Here is a 17,517-nt window from a genome sequence, read left to right as displayed (position 1 = left end):
GATAAGAGAAACGAGACGAAAGGTAATTTGTTGTTGAAGTGTGTAGAATTCGAAAGAGTAATGACAAGGAGTGTAAAGTTCTACGTTCTCTAAGTCAGAGCCACAAAAGACTTGTGAAGGATGGTGATATGTGATCGTATCATCGGATGTTGCACACGTATCTGATGCACATATTCTGAACTCGCTGTAACTTGACTGACAGTTCAGAACTTAGGTCACTTAATGAAACGTCACAATAATCGAAATGCGGCATTACTAGGGTTTGTACTAGGGTAAGTTTTAGTTGCTGGGGCAAGAAGTTTCTTAAGCGACTCAAACAGTGAATGGAGGAACAGATTTCTTTTATCTTTCTTTAACTTGAAAATTCCAATTTAGATTATTATCGAAAAAGAAGCCAAGATTTTTTACGACAGATGAATAAGGGATTAGCGTGTTGTTAAGTGTATGGCCAATAATTATGGCTTGAGTCTTACTTGGATTAAGTGCGAACTGCAGTTATAGGGAACTGCATTTACTTGTTATTAACGTATTTAAGACAAAAAGACATTATGTAATGTAAAAGATAATCACTGTGCACCTCGAACAGTGCCAACTTAATTACTGCATGCAAACAGGTTAATAGAAGCAAATATGCACACTCATTGCCATCACCATAAAATCTTAGCCAGCAAATTGTCCCAATAATCTGTGAAGTTGAGAGTATGACCCACATTTTCAACAGTCATCCGATACAGAAGAATGTACTGAGCATACACGAGTTAATTTCACTATACTGGTCTTTAAAATATGCACACAAGGAACTACAGTACATGTGCATGCCACAAAAGCCACAGTGACTATATGTACATGACTGTAGATTGGACTGGAAGCAAAATAACACATGCACATAGGATGCACATCTTTCAGGTTATTAAAGCCTGTGTACCTGATTCAGAATGCCATGTTAAAACTATAGTGCACGAGATATGATCAATCACTTGTCTATCTCTAAGCTTCCTAATACCAATCTCAATTTTCACATTTAAAATCATTTACAACGGACTAACAACTAAACATCGCCATTTTCAGTGAGTTATGTGAAACAAACGGAACAAAAAAAAAACATAATTAATTGTTTAATTAAATTAATGAAGACTGCTGCAACCGCCAGAATTTAATGTATACTGTAGCATATCATCATTCAGCAATGACAACAAAGCATGCAGTCCGTCAGGATAACCAGACACAGATGTATACCCACTGCAGTATCTTCAAGTAAAAATAACCTTAATTTAAGTGAGCAATAATTTCCAAACAAGTGAGTAGTGTTGTAGATTCTTCCATAGACAACATGAATAAAGAACAATTAAACTGTCTTTAAGAGTATAAATCACTTCACAAACACAATATAATATACATAAGTCTCTCAACTCAAAAGTGTCATACATGCCAATACAGGAAATGATACCGACTTATGAAATTCCCAGTGGTTATTTATTACAAAAGAAATTCATATGATATGATACAATGCTGTAACTTTTCCATTGCTTTTTTGACTGGTGGTATGAATTTTACTGTGAAGAATGTTGGTTGAAATAGAAATGGTTCGGAAAAATCTGCTTTTAATTATTAAAAATTCCACTTGATTTGATATAAGACTTTAGTGTGAACAGCTATCGACATTCAGCCAACAAGTAGTCTGGAAATAAAACTAATCAGCTTACAAGTGGTATAAGTAAAATTAAACTTTCAGGAAAAAATAAAATTTTTAACTTTATTATTTTATCTAAAAGCTATTTAAGTGCTTCAATAATATGACTTACATTCTAATAAAATATAATTTTCATAAAATGACAAGTAATAATCACCCACTAACTTTCTACAATTTACAAATCTCTAATATCATCCCAGAAAATAATGGAAAAATACTGTGTCATGTCATGTTTACAAATGGCTAACTCATGGAATATCCTGCAGGATAATAAAATTAAAAAATGAGAATTCCTACAGTTAATGGTTTGACACCTCGTCATCGATGAGGCATTTGTCAGTCAGACATTCAGTATATATAATTTATAACTTACTTCTTCTGAAGCTTAAAAGTAATGAATCATTTGCAGCTGCCATTTGTGTAATTCCAAAATGCAATCATTATTGAGGTAATTAATACTGGTACTATACTTGCTAGACATATAATCGAAAAATATTTGTTCTCCAAAACCACATAAGCAGACTATAAAAGACTATAGCCACTTCTCAACTGGATTATGCTCCAAATTACATGATGCAACACAGTAGAACCCTGAGAGATACAGCAATGTACTGCACTGAAGGAATACGAGTTTGTTATTATCAGATGGTAATGTATAGATTTGATTCATTCCTAATTTGATTACATGCTCATGTGACCTGACAAAAAAAAAAATAACTTCAATACCTTAATTAAAAGCCAGTATATTTAGTAAGAATATTTTATCAATAAATATTTTGTAATTTGTCCCTTTTTAAATGTTTTGGTTAATCACGAAATGCATGTGAGTCAGTTTTAATACTTGCCTAAAAATATCAAACATCAATTGAAGGGTTCAGAGCCATAGTGGACCAAGCGCCATTTATTAAAAACAGAGAAAACAAGAGTTAAAATTAAGTGATTACCATAATTTAACGAAACATATAGCAAGTAAGATAAAGTATGCACATTAAAATTAAATGATATGTCAATATTCATTAAATTATGGTATTTACTTAACTTTAACCCTTGCTTTCTCAGTTTTTAATAAATGGCACTTGGCCCACTATGCCTCTGAACCCTTCAATTATACATTTCAAACATAATTCGAATTTCGTTTCTGCTTTCTAATTGACTTCCACGAAAGAGATCAATTTTATCTTTCCCTTTCACTAAGTTTGCATGCAAAACATACAATTACAGAATTAAGCGATATTTACATCAAAATGTTTGCTATACTTAAAATTCAACATAAATTGTTTTTGTTAGATTTTAAGCTTCTAAATCCACCTATACAGTAATTTTTTTTTTACCCTAAATATATTCACTAAGTTGTAACGTATATAGTGATGGAAATAAGTTTCTTTCATAATTTTTTTTTTCAAGATATTGCATGTCTATCTAAGAGACTGCTATGAGAAGAGGGGTCCACAAAACCCGGGAATGAAGGTGTTAATACTCGTATTACATGTCAAAGATCGCTGAAGTAAAATTATGGCAGGAATGATTCTACATTAAAAAAGTAAGAAATGAAACAAGTTACATTTTATATTCAGTCTACAAACACAAAAGCAGCATGCAAATATTAATTTGCTTCATCACATCTTATTAAAACGATAATGAATTAAAAATAGTCGAATTTCTGTAGATCAACAAGCAATGATCTTAAACTTCCAACTGTGGAAGATGTAAACGACATTTACTTTAGTTTAAGCAGAAAGTTTCAGACATCATGAAAAATCTGGTCATCCTGTAGGAGTTTCATAGCTGAGTATAAAGATACTTCAACTATACGTATTCGAGAATTAAAAATACATCGACAGGCTAACAATAAACATGAATTTTTCAATTGAAAAGACAAGTGTCAAGCTCTGCCAAAGCAAATGTAGAAATGAAATCATAAAAATGAATGAAAGCTTTTTCTTGCGAGCGAGCAAAACATGATGTCTGGCACTGACTTACAACGTGCTGGATGCGAGGTTCGTATCCTCATGTTTCAACTGTCCATCTAGTGCTAAACCCCACTTGTCCTTGTTATTCGCCAGCAGTGGTGTCATCGTGAATACTTTGCTGAGCGTGAACCCAGGCCCGATGGGGCACCCCTCTCTACAGCAGCAACCGCCACCACACAAAACACACAGGTGGGGAGCAAACATCATTCACACGCTTTCTACAGGGTGAGGGAGGCACATCACTAGTTGGCTGGATGAGAAAGCACTATCAAGTACACATTTTCTATAGAAACAGCGAGTCTGTAAATTACAATGCAACTCCACGTATTTAAAAATATATGCACAGAACCTTTTCACAATCACAGAGTTTTAGAGAACGAGAACTGGACAACAACGAATCAAAATTAAAATACAGTAACCCAGTAAATTAGGAAGTTGTGAAAATGTTTTCTGTGACATTAGGAAAGTACAGTGCTGCTCACAAATCTTAACAATGAGAAATCTATATATAAAGCAACAATAATTAGTCTAAAATATTACTTTAAAACAGCGATTTTATGATGGAAAGCACCGCAAGGAATGTTTGCAAGGCTGTATTATAGGCTATGTTTAAAATGTTTTTCCTGTACCATATCATTTTCAGTAGATTCGTCATCATTTCGAAATGTACTCTCTGCATAGCACACAGAAATTTCAATGCACTATTTATTCATCTTCTGAAGCATTGTTTTTCTACTATTCTCATAATAGTTTTTATAATCAATACAGTAAAGTGTTACCGAGGCTTATTTACGTCAAACAAAGGGCTTCTAATTGAGCTGAAATACTACTTTTCAACAACATTATTATGAACTTCAATCCCAAATAAATTCAATTTCTTTGCCTTGCAAATTAACAGCAATGTAACTTACAAAGTGTCGCTCTTTCCATGGAACAATGTAGGCCTACAACTTATAAGAGTTGTGAGAGAAACAATTCCTTTAAAAGGGCATGAATACTTAATACAGTATGGATAATACATTCTATTACAGAATACATTACTGGCGTTACACTCGCAAAACATTATTATTGCAAATAGATTTAACGTATGCTTCAATATGCAGCAGAAATTTATAGATATGTAGGAAAACTGTGGGTATATGGTACTTCATATAATAAACTTAGGTGAAAATGCAAAGGGTTCTTAACATTCATTATCAAAGAACGAATGATGATCATCAATTTTTACTCTATAGCATTTCAGAACATAAAGTAAAAAATATATACATAAAATAAAATAAAAAATTATGATTTGAATGCAAAATACTTTTCGTATACAATGATCAATTATTTTATCTTAAACTCAGTTTCTTAATATGTTGTTGTTGTTTTCTAATGCCAGGCGTTTGACAAAGTCATTTGACCTCTTGCACTCCAATACTGTTCAATGATATTATCATGGTCAGCCACTGAAGCACAGATTTTGAGGTGTTCCGAATCCATTTCTTGGTTTGAGTTGCACAATGGGCAGTTAGGGGACTGACAGATTCCAATTCTATGCAGGTGTTTGGCCAAACAATCATGGCCTGTTGCCAATCTAAATGCAGCTACAGACGATTTTCGTGGTAAATCGGGAATTAACTGTGGATTATGATGCAGAGAGTTCCATTTTTTCCCTTGAGATTGTGTTATCAAGTTTTGTTTGTTGAAGTCTAAGTATGTAGCTTTAATAAATCTTTTCACAGAGTCATACGTAGATTTAGTAACAGGTCTCTAAGTAGCAGTGCTGCCCTTCTTTGCTAAAGCATCCGCATTCTCGTTTCCCAGGATTCCACAATGGGATGGTATCCATTGGAATACAATTCTTTTATTGAGTAATATTAATTGAGAGAGCATTTTAGTTATTTCTGCTGTTTGAGATGAAGGTGTGTGTTTACAGACTATTGATAGAATAGCTTCTTTGGAGTCTGACAATATAACTTATTCTTAAATTTATTGATGTGGCATAGAAGATTCCTGAGACTTTTACTTATTGCAATGATTTCTCCATCAAAACTTGTTGTTCCATATCCAAGAGATCTATAAAGTGAGAAGAGACAGCACGTAACACCTGCACCGGCACCTTGTTCTCTAGAGATCAAGGATCCGTCGGTGTATAAATGAAGCCAGTTTTGTGGAGGGTACCTAATATTAATTGTCTCTAAAGACAATTGTTTTCATTATTTCAGTGTTTACTTCTGATTTCAGTATTTCTTCTGTTAAATTTAGAGTATATTCTATATTTAACAGAGTTAAAGGGTTAGTTTCTTAATATAACATTAGACATTAGATAAGCAACAACATTAAATACATTTACATGAGTGTAACAGCCTGAAGTGTATGCCAATAAGGAATAAAAAAAAACTGCTTACTACAGTGCACCGTTTAAAAAAAATGGTCTCTCTCATATAGCAATCCAGCCAACTATGTGTTGCAAACCTCCGTAACTCACATTGTGGATGACGCAAGATTAGTGTCTTCATGTTTCAGCTGCCCATCCAGCGCCAAGCCTCGCTTATCCTTGTTATTGGCCAACAGAGGTCGAACTGTATATACTTTAGAGAGTGTGAAGCCAGGACCAACAGGACAGCCTGCTCTGGAACCCATGTCACCACTTTACACTACCTGCAACCTTGTTACTGCATTGTACAACCCAAAACTGAACAACAGTATAAATTTGAACAAAACTGAAAAGAAAAAAATGGTATTACTTTGTAGTATGTGAAAGAAAAAAATATTATAGTACTGGTAATAATAGTTATAGTAATATAGTAATCATGGTGACAGTGATAATGATGGTGGTGTATGAAGGAGAAACAACAATAGATGTAATTTCTTGTACTGTTCAAGAAGCACTGAAATGTCTGTATATAAATAAAAACAAATTTGTAATAATGTATAAGGCAGTGGTGCTGTTGAGTATGAACACTACTGTCCAAAGATTCTTGAGGAAAAAAAAAAACATTTACGCTGTATGAGCAAGCAGACATTTAGAATTATTTACAAGAAAGTTACATTTTTAAATGGCCATAACTAAAAACAAATTACAATTACTCAAAGATAAATATATTTGTATCCATAAAGCAGCAGAAGTTTGCTCGTCATTTAAAAGTTAGTCTCTTACTTGTTGATTTCACAAGCACTCATCAATTTGTATACTGTATAAAACTGATAATGAACGACACTGAAAACATCATTTTCTCGTGCAAGATGATGCACTTCTATATTTATACTCCAGTAATATAACTATTGATTATATCATGTTTCGTAATTGCCTATGATCATTGTGTTCACTAGATGAAAATCCCGGCTACCTTAATGTTGTTTTAATTAATTCTATAATTATCAAGGAGTTGAAACATTTAATGTCACAAAACATTATACACATTCCATCAAACTTAACTAAAAATTCTGCCTACGATGTTTGTTGTTTGTTGAAGAAAGCACAACATGGCTAACCTATTCAGCATTTAAATTAAATTAAGTCCTACTGTTTTACAAACACAACTTTTTACATTTTTATACAATGTAGTATTTTTTTAATAATGGCAATTCGAAAATATAACCTTTTTCTGAATAACCCAGCAACTTATTCAAATCTATGACATTAGAGTTCATAAAAGTCACAATCAACAACTAATGATGGCCGCGGCAGCAGCAGCAGCACCAGCAGCAGTGGTAGTGGTGGTGGTAATAGCAGCAGGAGCAGTAAAGAAGTTAGAAGCAAAAAAATTGTATAGAGATTAAATATCTTTGGCATTTTGAATCCGAAATACTACATGGGTCATTCAATAATAAAATTAGTGGCAACATTTGAATTAACAACAAAGAAAACATTTTTGGAACAGTCACATTGTTGCAGTGCTCAGAAGTAATCTCCTCCAACATGAAGAACCCGCCTTCACACTTCAGGGAGATGACGGATGCCATCCACAGCATCTTGTTGCACTAATCTTCGAATAGACTGCTCTACTGCTGCTATAATTGCCTGTCTGGTTCTAAAGCAAACTCTCTAAGTGGTAATTTCATTTTCGCAAAAAGGTCAAAATTACATGGGCTCATATCTGGGTAGTTTAGAGGATGCTCCAGAATTTCCCAGTTCCATTTGCGAAGTAAATTAACCACAGGTGCAGCTATGTGAGAGCAAGCATCATCATGTAGCACAATAGGATGAGAATTCAGGAGATTTGGACGTTTACAGCGCACAGCTGGTCGTAAATGGTGTTCCAGAAAGTAACTGTAATATGCACCATTCACATGATTTCCCATAGGAAATAAATGAGTGACAAGGACACCATCAAAATCATAAGTAACAATGAACATGACTTTAATTGCATCGTATTATTGCTGATACTTTTTTTTAGCCATGGGGAATCATTGTGCTGCCACTCATCTGATTGTCTCATCAATTTTTGTTGTAGCATCGAACTCAGGTTTAATCTAAAGTTATGATACGTCGAAGGAAACACTCGCCTTCACGTCCATAGCCTTCTAAATGCAATCTCGCTGTTTCCATTCTCTGTCACATGTTTTCCTCTTTAAGATTGTGTGGAACCCAACGAGTGCAGATTTTTCTCATCTTTATCTTCTTAAGTATATGAAGAATCATACCAGGAGCAATTCCAACTTCCCTTGCTAGTTCAATACAAGTCTAACAATCGTGTTCTTCCAGCAGTGCTCTTACAGTGTTCACATGCATATTATTACTTGCCAATTGTGGTCTGCCAGTTCCAGGTTTTTTAATCAACATCTTCCTTTCCGTTGCAAAATGCATTGTCCTCCTCGTCACGGTACAAAATGGTGAAGTCTCTCTACCACAAGCTTCCAGTAATGCTGTATGGCATTGTCGAGCATTTCTGCCTCCTGCAATCTGAATTTTAATGAAGCATCTTTGTTCGTATTTGCTAAACATTTTAGAACACTACAGATAACAGTCTACAAATTAAACTCACTACAAATATCTTATAAATGAGATTATTGAATTCAAACTCACAGATAACACACATCAGATGCTCTTCTTTCTCATTGTTATCAGCTTGCATCATTTACCGCTGACAGCGTCACATACAAACATTGTTGCCACTAATTATTGAATGACCCATGTATAATATAAACAATTGGAATGCTTCATTTGTCTTTGATGTTCACTTTAACATTTGTTATAAAATAAAAAAACTTTCTTAAAAACCTAAAAGTGTTCAAATTGTTAAAAATGGTGCTGCCTGTCACACAAGGTATACTACATTTTTAATAATTTTAACATTTTTAAAGTTTAAAGTTTTATATTTGAATAAATTATATACATTTTACTAAAATACTATGAAAGAATAAAATAATTTCACCAAAATGTATATTATCTCAAGTTTCTGTATTATGTGATATTATTTGTTCTTTACTTCCAAATTTATCGACAAAATAAAATATATACTGTAACTTGTACACAACACAAAAATCACACAACTCCTCACTTTTTAATACAACAACCAATCTGTTAAAATCAAGTTACTTATGAGTTCGAGTTCACAATCATGGCCACATCTTAGTAATACACTGCATCCTGTATCTGACTCAGATGCAAGGCAGTTGAGAAAATAAATTTTGTTTGGGTTATAATTGAAGATTGGAATATGCTATGGAATTCTGATTTATGTTCTAAAAATAAATTCAAACAATGGTCAACATTTTCCTTGCTTGTCCTCACACGTATGGTCAAAATCCAAAAGGTTTTTCACTACCTAACCTTTTGTGTTATAATCAGCATCAGTATTAGTAATAAACTTTAAATTTACAACATTTAAATTTTTAATATTGAGCTTATATGGCAGCACAGCAATAATATAAAAAGGCAGTGCTATAAAGACAAAGCTCACATGTTGGAGAGGAAAATACCGATTGTCCGTTCACTTTCATATTGTCATTCAAGGCTCAGATGGTCTGTACCGGTACTGGATGTCAGGTTACAGAAATTGCTAGAACTGTGTAAATATAAATGGAAAAGACTTTTATCATTAACATTTTCAATTTCAACTGGAAAGTTATTGATAAGCTCGCTCATAAAAAGGAATGTAAAATAGATTTCTTCTACAAGTAGGATTAAGTGTTCCAAAGAAGATGTTTAATTTATGTAAAGTATTATTTGACATTTTTAACATTGTTTATACATAACTTTAATAATAGCTGATCCTGCACACAGCAATGTTTTATTCATAATTTTATTGTAAAAAATGAATCCTTTTCCTCATATTTCGTTAATTATTCATTTGGGTCGAGGTTGAATCTATCTTGCATGGTTCGAAGGCCATTTCCAGAATGTAACATATATAGATAGTCTATAAGTTAAATGCAACTACCTACAAATTATAGTAAGAACCACTACTAGTGAATAACAGAGAAGTATGTGCAGAGGAATGGAACGGAACATTTTAAACAATGAGAATCCAGGTTCAAAGGTGTGACCACACTGAATACAACTATCCTGACACCCCTCGAAATATTTTGACAGTAGACTCAATCTGATATGACGAGAAGGTTGCTGATTTGTTTTTCAATTCCAATGAGTGGAAGACAGAGGAAGTGTGTTTGTAATTGACTTTTTTATATGAAATAATCACATATTATTAATTATTAATGCTATTTCAGATGTAATTATATGTCATTTCAGATATATGTTTTTCTCACTTATACGTTTTTTTTCTTCCAACCCCCATAAAAACTATTTCGGATGTTACAGTACTTATTGTAACATCCGAAATAGTCATAGTTAATTCAGAAAACATAAACTAAACTAGAATTATCACTGCCACCATCACCATCATATGGAAGACCTAAACACTGAAACAGAAATTACTTCTTCTATGCTGAGGTTTCTCTATCAAACACCACTTACTCTCCTGTCAAATAAAACGAAAATATTTTATACAACAAACACAACACATTGTAAATTGAAATACAGACCTGTAAAAATAATCATGCTTAAGATACAACATTAATAATAGTAAACAAGTTAGATTCAGGTTTTGGAAAAAATTTTTCTAGGTAGTGAAAGAAAAGACAAGGTCTAAATCTCATTTTATAGTTACTTTTTATTATATCTAACAAGGAGAACATGATACCCGCATTGAAACCTACATACACTAACATGTAGAGTAGAAGTCTGAATAGTAGACTGTGTTATAAGCATAGATGTTCAGTGATTTAAAAACTTTTCAAAATGGCTTTCGTTAAAATACTCATATTTTCAATTTTTTTTTACTCCTTTATTGATGATGAAACACATTTTTATTCACCATGTTATGAGTGTTGTAATTTGGTATTAATTCAATAAAAAAGTACCAATATAATGGTGACGTAAATAATTATTGAACAGTAATAGTGTTCTTCTTCTTCCCTCCAAGTGTTAGGCCCTACGGCCTGTTACAATCTCATGGTTCAATTTTCAACTCGTTTTACTGGATGACTTAGAGATCTCTTTCTGTTTGAACATGGCTTTTGGGATTCTATTTGTATGCATGCGATCCAGATGATTTATTCACTGGATAGTAATAGTAAAAAAGAATATAGTGAAAGAAAGTATATCCGAAACCAGACCCACATGTGTACTATCCATTCTGCTATTCCAGCTCTTGACATACAAACTCCAACTGATGGGTAGTCAAGACCTGTTGACAATATCATTTTTAAAGGTATTTTTAATTGGTTGACCATGTACTCTATAACCTATATTTCTCAAATCTACAACCAGCTATCGATTGCTTTAAAATATCACTTTTCTATTGACAATGTATCTTCCTAAGTCAATATTTATTCATTGGAAACACCTAAATAAAAATCGTTATTGTAGTACAGTATTAAAATAGGAAAGAAAAGCTAATGGTGGGGTAGAGGAGAAAGGGAAATGAAAAAATCATTAACTGAAATAATATTCTAGAATCAGGTGCTATTTACGAAAACACCCATCTATCGTATTCCTAATAAACAAACATGTAGCGATAACTCTAGATCATTGATGGCAGAGAGTGAAGAGAGGGAAATTCTGCCTTGGAGTAAAGTTTAAGTTCAAAACTAAACTAAAAATTCTAACATAGGTTTCGGTTTTTAGTAAGGAACTCTACCTGAAGAATTGTGTCTCCACATACGCTACAATCTTATCGGATGTTTCTAAAATGTCGTCGACCTGGATGGTGCAGTCGGTAGAGTGCTGTGCTTAAACGCTACAGGCTCATGTCAGTAGATTTACTGGCATGTAAAAGAACTTCTGCAGGACAAAATTCTGGCATACTGGCGACGCTGATATAATCTCGGCAGTTGTGAGCTTCGTTAAATAAACTGTAATTTAATTTTTTTTCTATATTGTTGTTTCAGAAGAAAAGCATGTAACAGAGGATCATGTTACCGGTATGTAAATTCAATACAGCAACCTACCCTCTAACTCGTAGTTTTAGCTCCCTGGTCAAATGTTGTTCAGTAGGTTTATATAGGTTAATATACTCATATTCAGCACACTACTATGATATTTTAAGTTTTTTTTATGAGTGTGGTGCAATTAAATCAAGGTGAAGGGTACAAAGTTTGAAGAAAAAACAATAACAAATAAATATACAGCAATTACATTTCCAACTTGGAATGTGCTGTGAAATATAATATAACCTATAAGTTTAATTTTTACTCACTCGCTCTCTGCTTCAGCCACTGTGCATTTGTACTGGGCCGTGGAAAATAGACAAATATCAGCAAACTGCCGCACTGAAACAAAATTAAATGTAATAAATGGTCTAATATTTTGTGTTCTAATCATTTTTGTTAGCAGAGCATTTGAAGTAGACCTAACTGTAATATCCACAAGACATTTCCCAGACGAATTAAAAAAATTATAATACAAATTTATATTTCTTTAATTCTAAATGTTAAACCAAGAACTTCACAGCCTAACTTATTAACGTACTGAAGTCACATAATACCGTATATACACAAATAGTCCACGCACCCTAATTGTAGGAGAGAGAAAATTAAAAAAGTATTTGAGACGAAGTGGTACCAACTTTATTTCAAATAATACGTGCACCACAAGTTTTTCTTCGTTAAATTCCGGAAAAAATATGCGCAGAGTATTCGTGTATATATGGTATTTATCATTTTTGAGACAAGTATTAGCAACCATCACATCATTTATTCACAATAGGCTGCAGATCCTACATATCTTTCTTAAGCATCTCCACTATCTTAAAGATAATTAAATTCAGAAGCTACAATTCTTAACAAATTTTAAAGCGTCCTACGTATTTCTAAACTTATTTTAAACATTATTTTTTTCTAGTTTTTTTGTTTCTCTACTATTTGCAGTTGAAACTTTGTTACAGTGTCATTGAAGGAATTATGTTGTTGTTTTCTAATGCCAGGCATTTGACAATGAAGTCATTTGACCTCTTGTACTCCAATATTTTTCAAAGATATTATCATGACCAGCCACTGAAGCACAGATTTTGAGATGTTCCGAATCCATTTCTTGGTTTGAGTTGCACAATAGACAGTTAGGGGACTGATATATTCCAATTCTATGCAGGTGTTTGGCCAAACAATCATGGCCTGTTGCCAATCTAAATGCAGCTACAGATGATTTTCGTGGTAAATCGGAAATTAACTTTGGATTTTGATGCAGAGAGTTCCATTTTTTCCCTTGAGATTGTATCAAATTTTGTTTGTTGAAGTCTAAGTATGTAGATTTAATAAATCTTTTCACAGAGTAATTCGTAGATTTAGTAACAGGTCTGTAAGTAGCAGTGCTGCCCTTCTTTGCTAAAGCATCCGCATCTCATTTCCCAGGATTCCACAATGGAATGGTATCCATTGGAATACAATTCTTTTATTGAGTGATATTAATTGAGAGAGCATTTTAGTTATTTCTGCTCTTTGAGATGAAGGTGTGTGTTTAGAGACGATTGATAGAATAGCTGCTTTGGAGTCTGACAATATAACTGCATTCCTAAATTTATTGATGTGGCATAGAAGATTCCTGAGACTTTCCCTTATTGCAATGATTTCACCACCAAAACTTGTTGTTCCATATCCAAGAGATCTATAAAGTGAGAAGGGACAGCACGTAACACCTGCACCGGCACCTTGTTCTCTGGAGATCAAGGATCCATCGGTGTATAAATGAAGCCAGTTTTGTGGAGGGTACCTAATATTAATTGTCTCTAAAGACAATTGTTTCAGTATTTCAATGTTTACTTGTGATTTCAGTATTTCTTCTGTTAAATTTAGATTATATTCTATATTTAATAGAGTTAAAGGGTTTGGTTTCATTTGTAAGTTTTCTTTTAAATTCGTGATATTGATTTTCTGTTTTACTTCTTGAACAATGGATATGAAACTTTTTTGAGTTTTCAATCTACAGAGAGGACTGTATGAATGCCAATTGTTTCCTGGTAATCTGATAAGTTTTTCATATTGAATCAGCGCTTTTTTTTCTATTGTCATTTTGATGCTGTTAATGTTAGTGAGGAATCTCATAGAATCTATTGGAGTTGTTTTGATTCCACCAGTAATGAGTCTGAGAGCTTGGTTTTGAACATGTTCTATGTCGTTTATGAAAGGTGAAGTAATCAAAATTTCTCCGCAGTATGTCAGCACTGGCTGTATAAACATTTTGTATGTAGTGTTCAAAGTATTCCTAGAGCATCCCCATTTCTTTCCTGCTAGTCTTTTCAGAAGGGAGAATCTTTTACGAGCTTTTTCAGAATTGAAGGAATTATAGAAATGATGTTACAATAAACAAGTATTGCTATAAGAAAAAATAAAAAAATACAGGAAATAAAAATACATTCACAATATTAAGTATTCTGTACAATACAATAAAATAATTTAATATTTTAATTTTATATAGGCTTACAGTACAACTTTGTCTTTCTTTATTACTTTTAAAAATTAAATACTGTACTGGATTGTATAAAATAGTAAAATAAGGAGTAAAATACCATAATGTAAAGTAATTAAAATACATACAGTAGTCATAATGTGGATATGGAGAAGAATGGAATGTGTGAAAAAAAAAAAAAAGGGTTTTCGCTAGGTAACTTTTTGTGTTATAATCAGTATTAGTAATAAACTTTAAACTTAAGACATTTAAATTTGTAATAATGAGCTTATATGGCAGCACAGCAATAACATAAAAAGGCAATGCTAAAGAGAAAGCTCACAAGTTGGATAATTTTTATTGAAGTAGTAGATTTTGATTTCGCTAACATCTTACTGTCTTGTCTGTGGACATGAGTTTTCTAAATATTAAACAAATAGTTAATTTTATATATTTAATAAGTAGGGGAAGTGGGTTTAGACATTACTTGTAAAGAAAAAAACATTATGACCTCAAAATTGCTAGATTCAGGTAATGTTTTAAGTAAATTCCTCACGTCCGTGGACATTAATTTTAATAACTCTGGAACTTATTTGAAATTATGGAATATTATAAAAGTAGATTTACAAACAAACAAACAAACAAACAAACAAACAAACAAACAAACAAACATGTATTTTACCGCCACCCAATTGAGCAAACTTGCCTCTGAGAGCTGTTCAGCATTACTATTATTAAAACTAATTATTTAGTATTGCTATTATTATAATTAATTATTTAATATTGGTAATATTATAACTACGGCTAAAAAACATAACATTTACAAATATTAATAGGTACATAATGAAAACATATCTTAATTCTTTTTTTAAATTTGTCAGGGATGAATTTCGTTAGTTCAGGGTTTTTAATAAAATAAGTTATAACTTAGGACAAAACTTGAGCTGTGTTTTAAACAGACAGTTGTAAAATATTAGGAAATGGAAAAGACTGATAAAAGAAGAGAATGTGAAAAGTTGAGCACAAGAAAGGCTACTGTCACATACATAGACATGCAAAATATTTAAAGTGGATTTAAAGCTAAAATACCAAAATTTAATCTAGACGAATAATGTAGTTTAATAAAGTTAGTAAAGATTAAGGAAATAACATACAACTAGATTTAGAAGAACCAGTTACAAAATCTGAAACTTCCAAACCTGTACTAAAAGCGCTGGCATTAGAAGCTGTGAACAATAGATACCCACCAGAAGAATGGTTACATATCTACACAGATGGGTCTACTATCGATAACAACTCAGGATCAGGAATTACGTGTGCGTTATTCTCATTTTATCAACCAGCAGGACATCATACAACAAATTTTGATGCGGAAATAATGGCTATTCATATCTCACTCCAACACCTACTATACAGAATAAATAAATTTCAAAATGCTGTCATTCTCTCTGATTCTAAAGCAGCATTATATGCAATAAATTCATATAAAATGATGTCAATCCAAATTAAAGAATGTCACAAAATGATCCAACAACTTCAAAAACTACAGAAAAGAATTCAATTGCAATGGATACCTGCACATTGCGGAATTGCTGGAAATGAAACTGCTGACTTTCTTGCCAAAAAAGGATCCAATTTAATTCAGAATACAAATACAAGCCTACCTTTTACATCCATCAAAAGACTAATTAAAAATAAATATAAAATCAAGCAAAACCAAGCACTATGTACCAAAGCCAACGATAAAAAATGGAGCATTTTAATATAAAAAACCACAAATTATTCCAGAAATCCCACGTAAATCTGCAGTAGCAAAATTCAAACTGCTTACAGAACACGATTATTTGCCCAAACACTTGAATAAAATAGGAATTTACACAAATCCAAATTGCCCTCTATGCAACAAAGAAGAAGAAATGACTGAAGATCATCTCATAACCTGTGAAGTTCTACCTGATGGATCCACCACAGAGAAATATTGGAGAGCAAGAACGCTAATGGCTTCGTTGCCAAAGCCCGGCATTAGATAACAACAACAACAACATCATACAAAAATAAATTTTATCCTAATTGTAAATTTTGGAGAAGATTACTTTCAAAATGCACCATTTCTGGAGAATGACCCATATATAGATCTAAAGTTTTGTTAGAGACTATAATTCATTTTATTAAAGATATTATAATAACATATGTATAGAGTAATCTATATAGTTTTAATATGTTCGCTTTATAAAAACTTCTACAATATAGAATCATTAAGCAGATTACATATGAACAGTTACATCTTGTTTACAACTAATGTAATGCATCTTACCTGAAACTTTTATTTTCTTAACAGTCCTATTAGAATTATTTGCTATGTGGACATTTACAGCAATGTTCTCACCATGATGATAGAGCTGTTAAATAAAAAATGTTGACATCAGTAAAACAGATCATTTATCTGAAGGTAAATATGAACACAAAATAGAATACAGTCATTAAATAATGCATATTGATATTTTGATAAGTAAATGCGCAAAATTTTGATACAGTAATTTTTGGAAGAATGTGAAATTGAGTTAATATTAATATTGTGATTTAGGAATTAACCACTTCCCTTATTATCCCGAGTTAACTCGGGTTGCTAACATGTGTCAAAATTTATTAACCCGAGTTAACTCGTTTGAGTCCCATTGTATACTTCATAGTGATTTTTTAAGTATGTAAGAAAATTAGTGATGTACAGTGATTCTGCATTATTAAATGACCTCTTTACGAAAATAAAAAATTATGACACTTTTTTTCACAAAACTGGTAAAATATATAGTAAGGGAAGAGGTTAAACAGTATTGTCATTCTGTTACCAGCAATATTTATTTCCTTCTTCCTTAAAAACATATGTGGGCAGTATTAGTAAGTTTTTTGCCTAACATAGAAAAAATTACTGTATATCAAAACAACTTTAATTTTATTAAACATTAAATCTTTAACTCAATACACTTAGC

At 32.3% G+C, this 17,517-nt stretch overlaps 1 protein-coding gene across 4 annotated transcripts in view; it reads right to left on the bottom strand.

The window, feature by feature from the left end:
- Positions 1–17,517, bottom strand: part of krz (beta-arrestin protein kurtz) — a 375,435-nt gene that overhangs the window by 35,950 nt on the left and 321,968 nt on the right. For 2 of the 4 annotated variants that reach the window (XM_069833898.1, XM_069833907.1), the window contains exons 9-12: positions 16,845–16,929; positions 12,348–12,420; positions 6,131–6,274; positions 3,671–3,814 (exon numbers count right to left, since the gene is read on the bottom strand). In XM_069833898.1, coding sequence (XP_069689999.1) covers positions 3,671–3,814; positions 6,131–6,274; positions 12,348–12,420; positions 16,845–16,929 — 446 coding nt within the window. The remainder of the gene's footprint in view (positions 1–3,670; positions 3,815–6,130; positions 6,275–12,347; positions 12,421–16,844; positions 16,930–17,517) is intronic. The other 2 variants (XM_069833928.1, XM_069833917.1) reach the window with 2 other exon arrangements.

This window comes from Periplaneta americana, chromosome 1 (assembly GCF_040183065.1).
Source record: "Periplaneta americana isolate PAMFEO1 chromosome 1, P.americana_PAMFEO1_priV1, whole genome shotgun sequence".
Taxonomy (NCBI): Eukaryota; Metazoa; Arthropoda; class Insecta; order Blattodea; family Blattidae; genus Periplaneta; species Periplaneta americana.
Note: the sequence above shows the minus strand (reverse complement) of the source record. Positions and strands in the feature narration are given on the sequence as shown.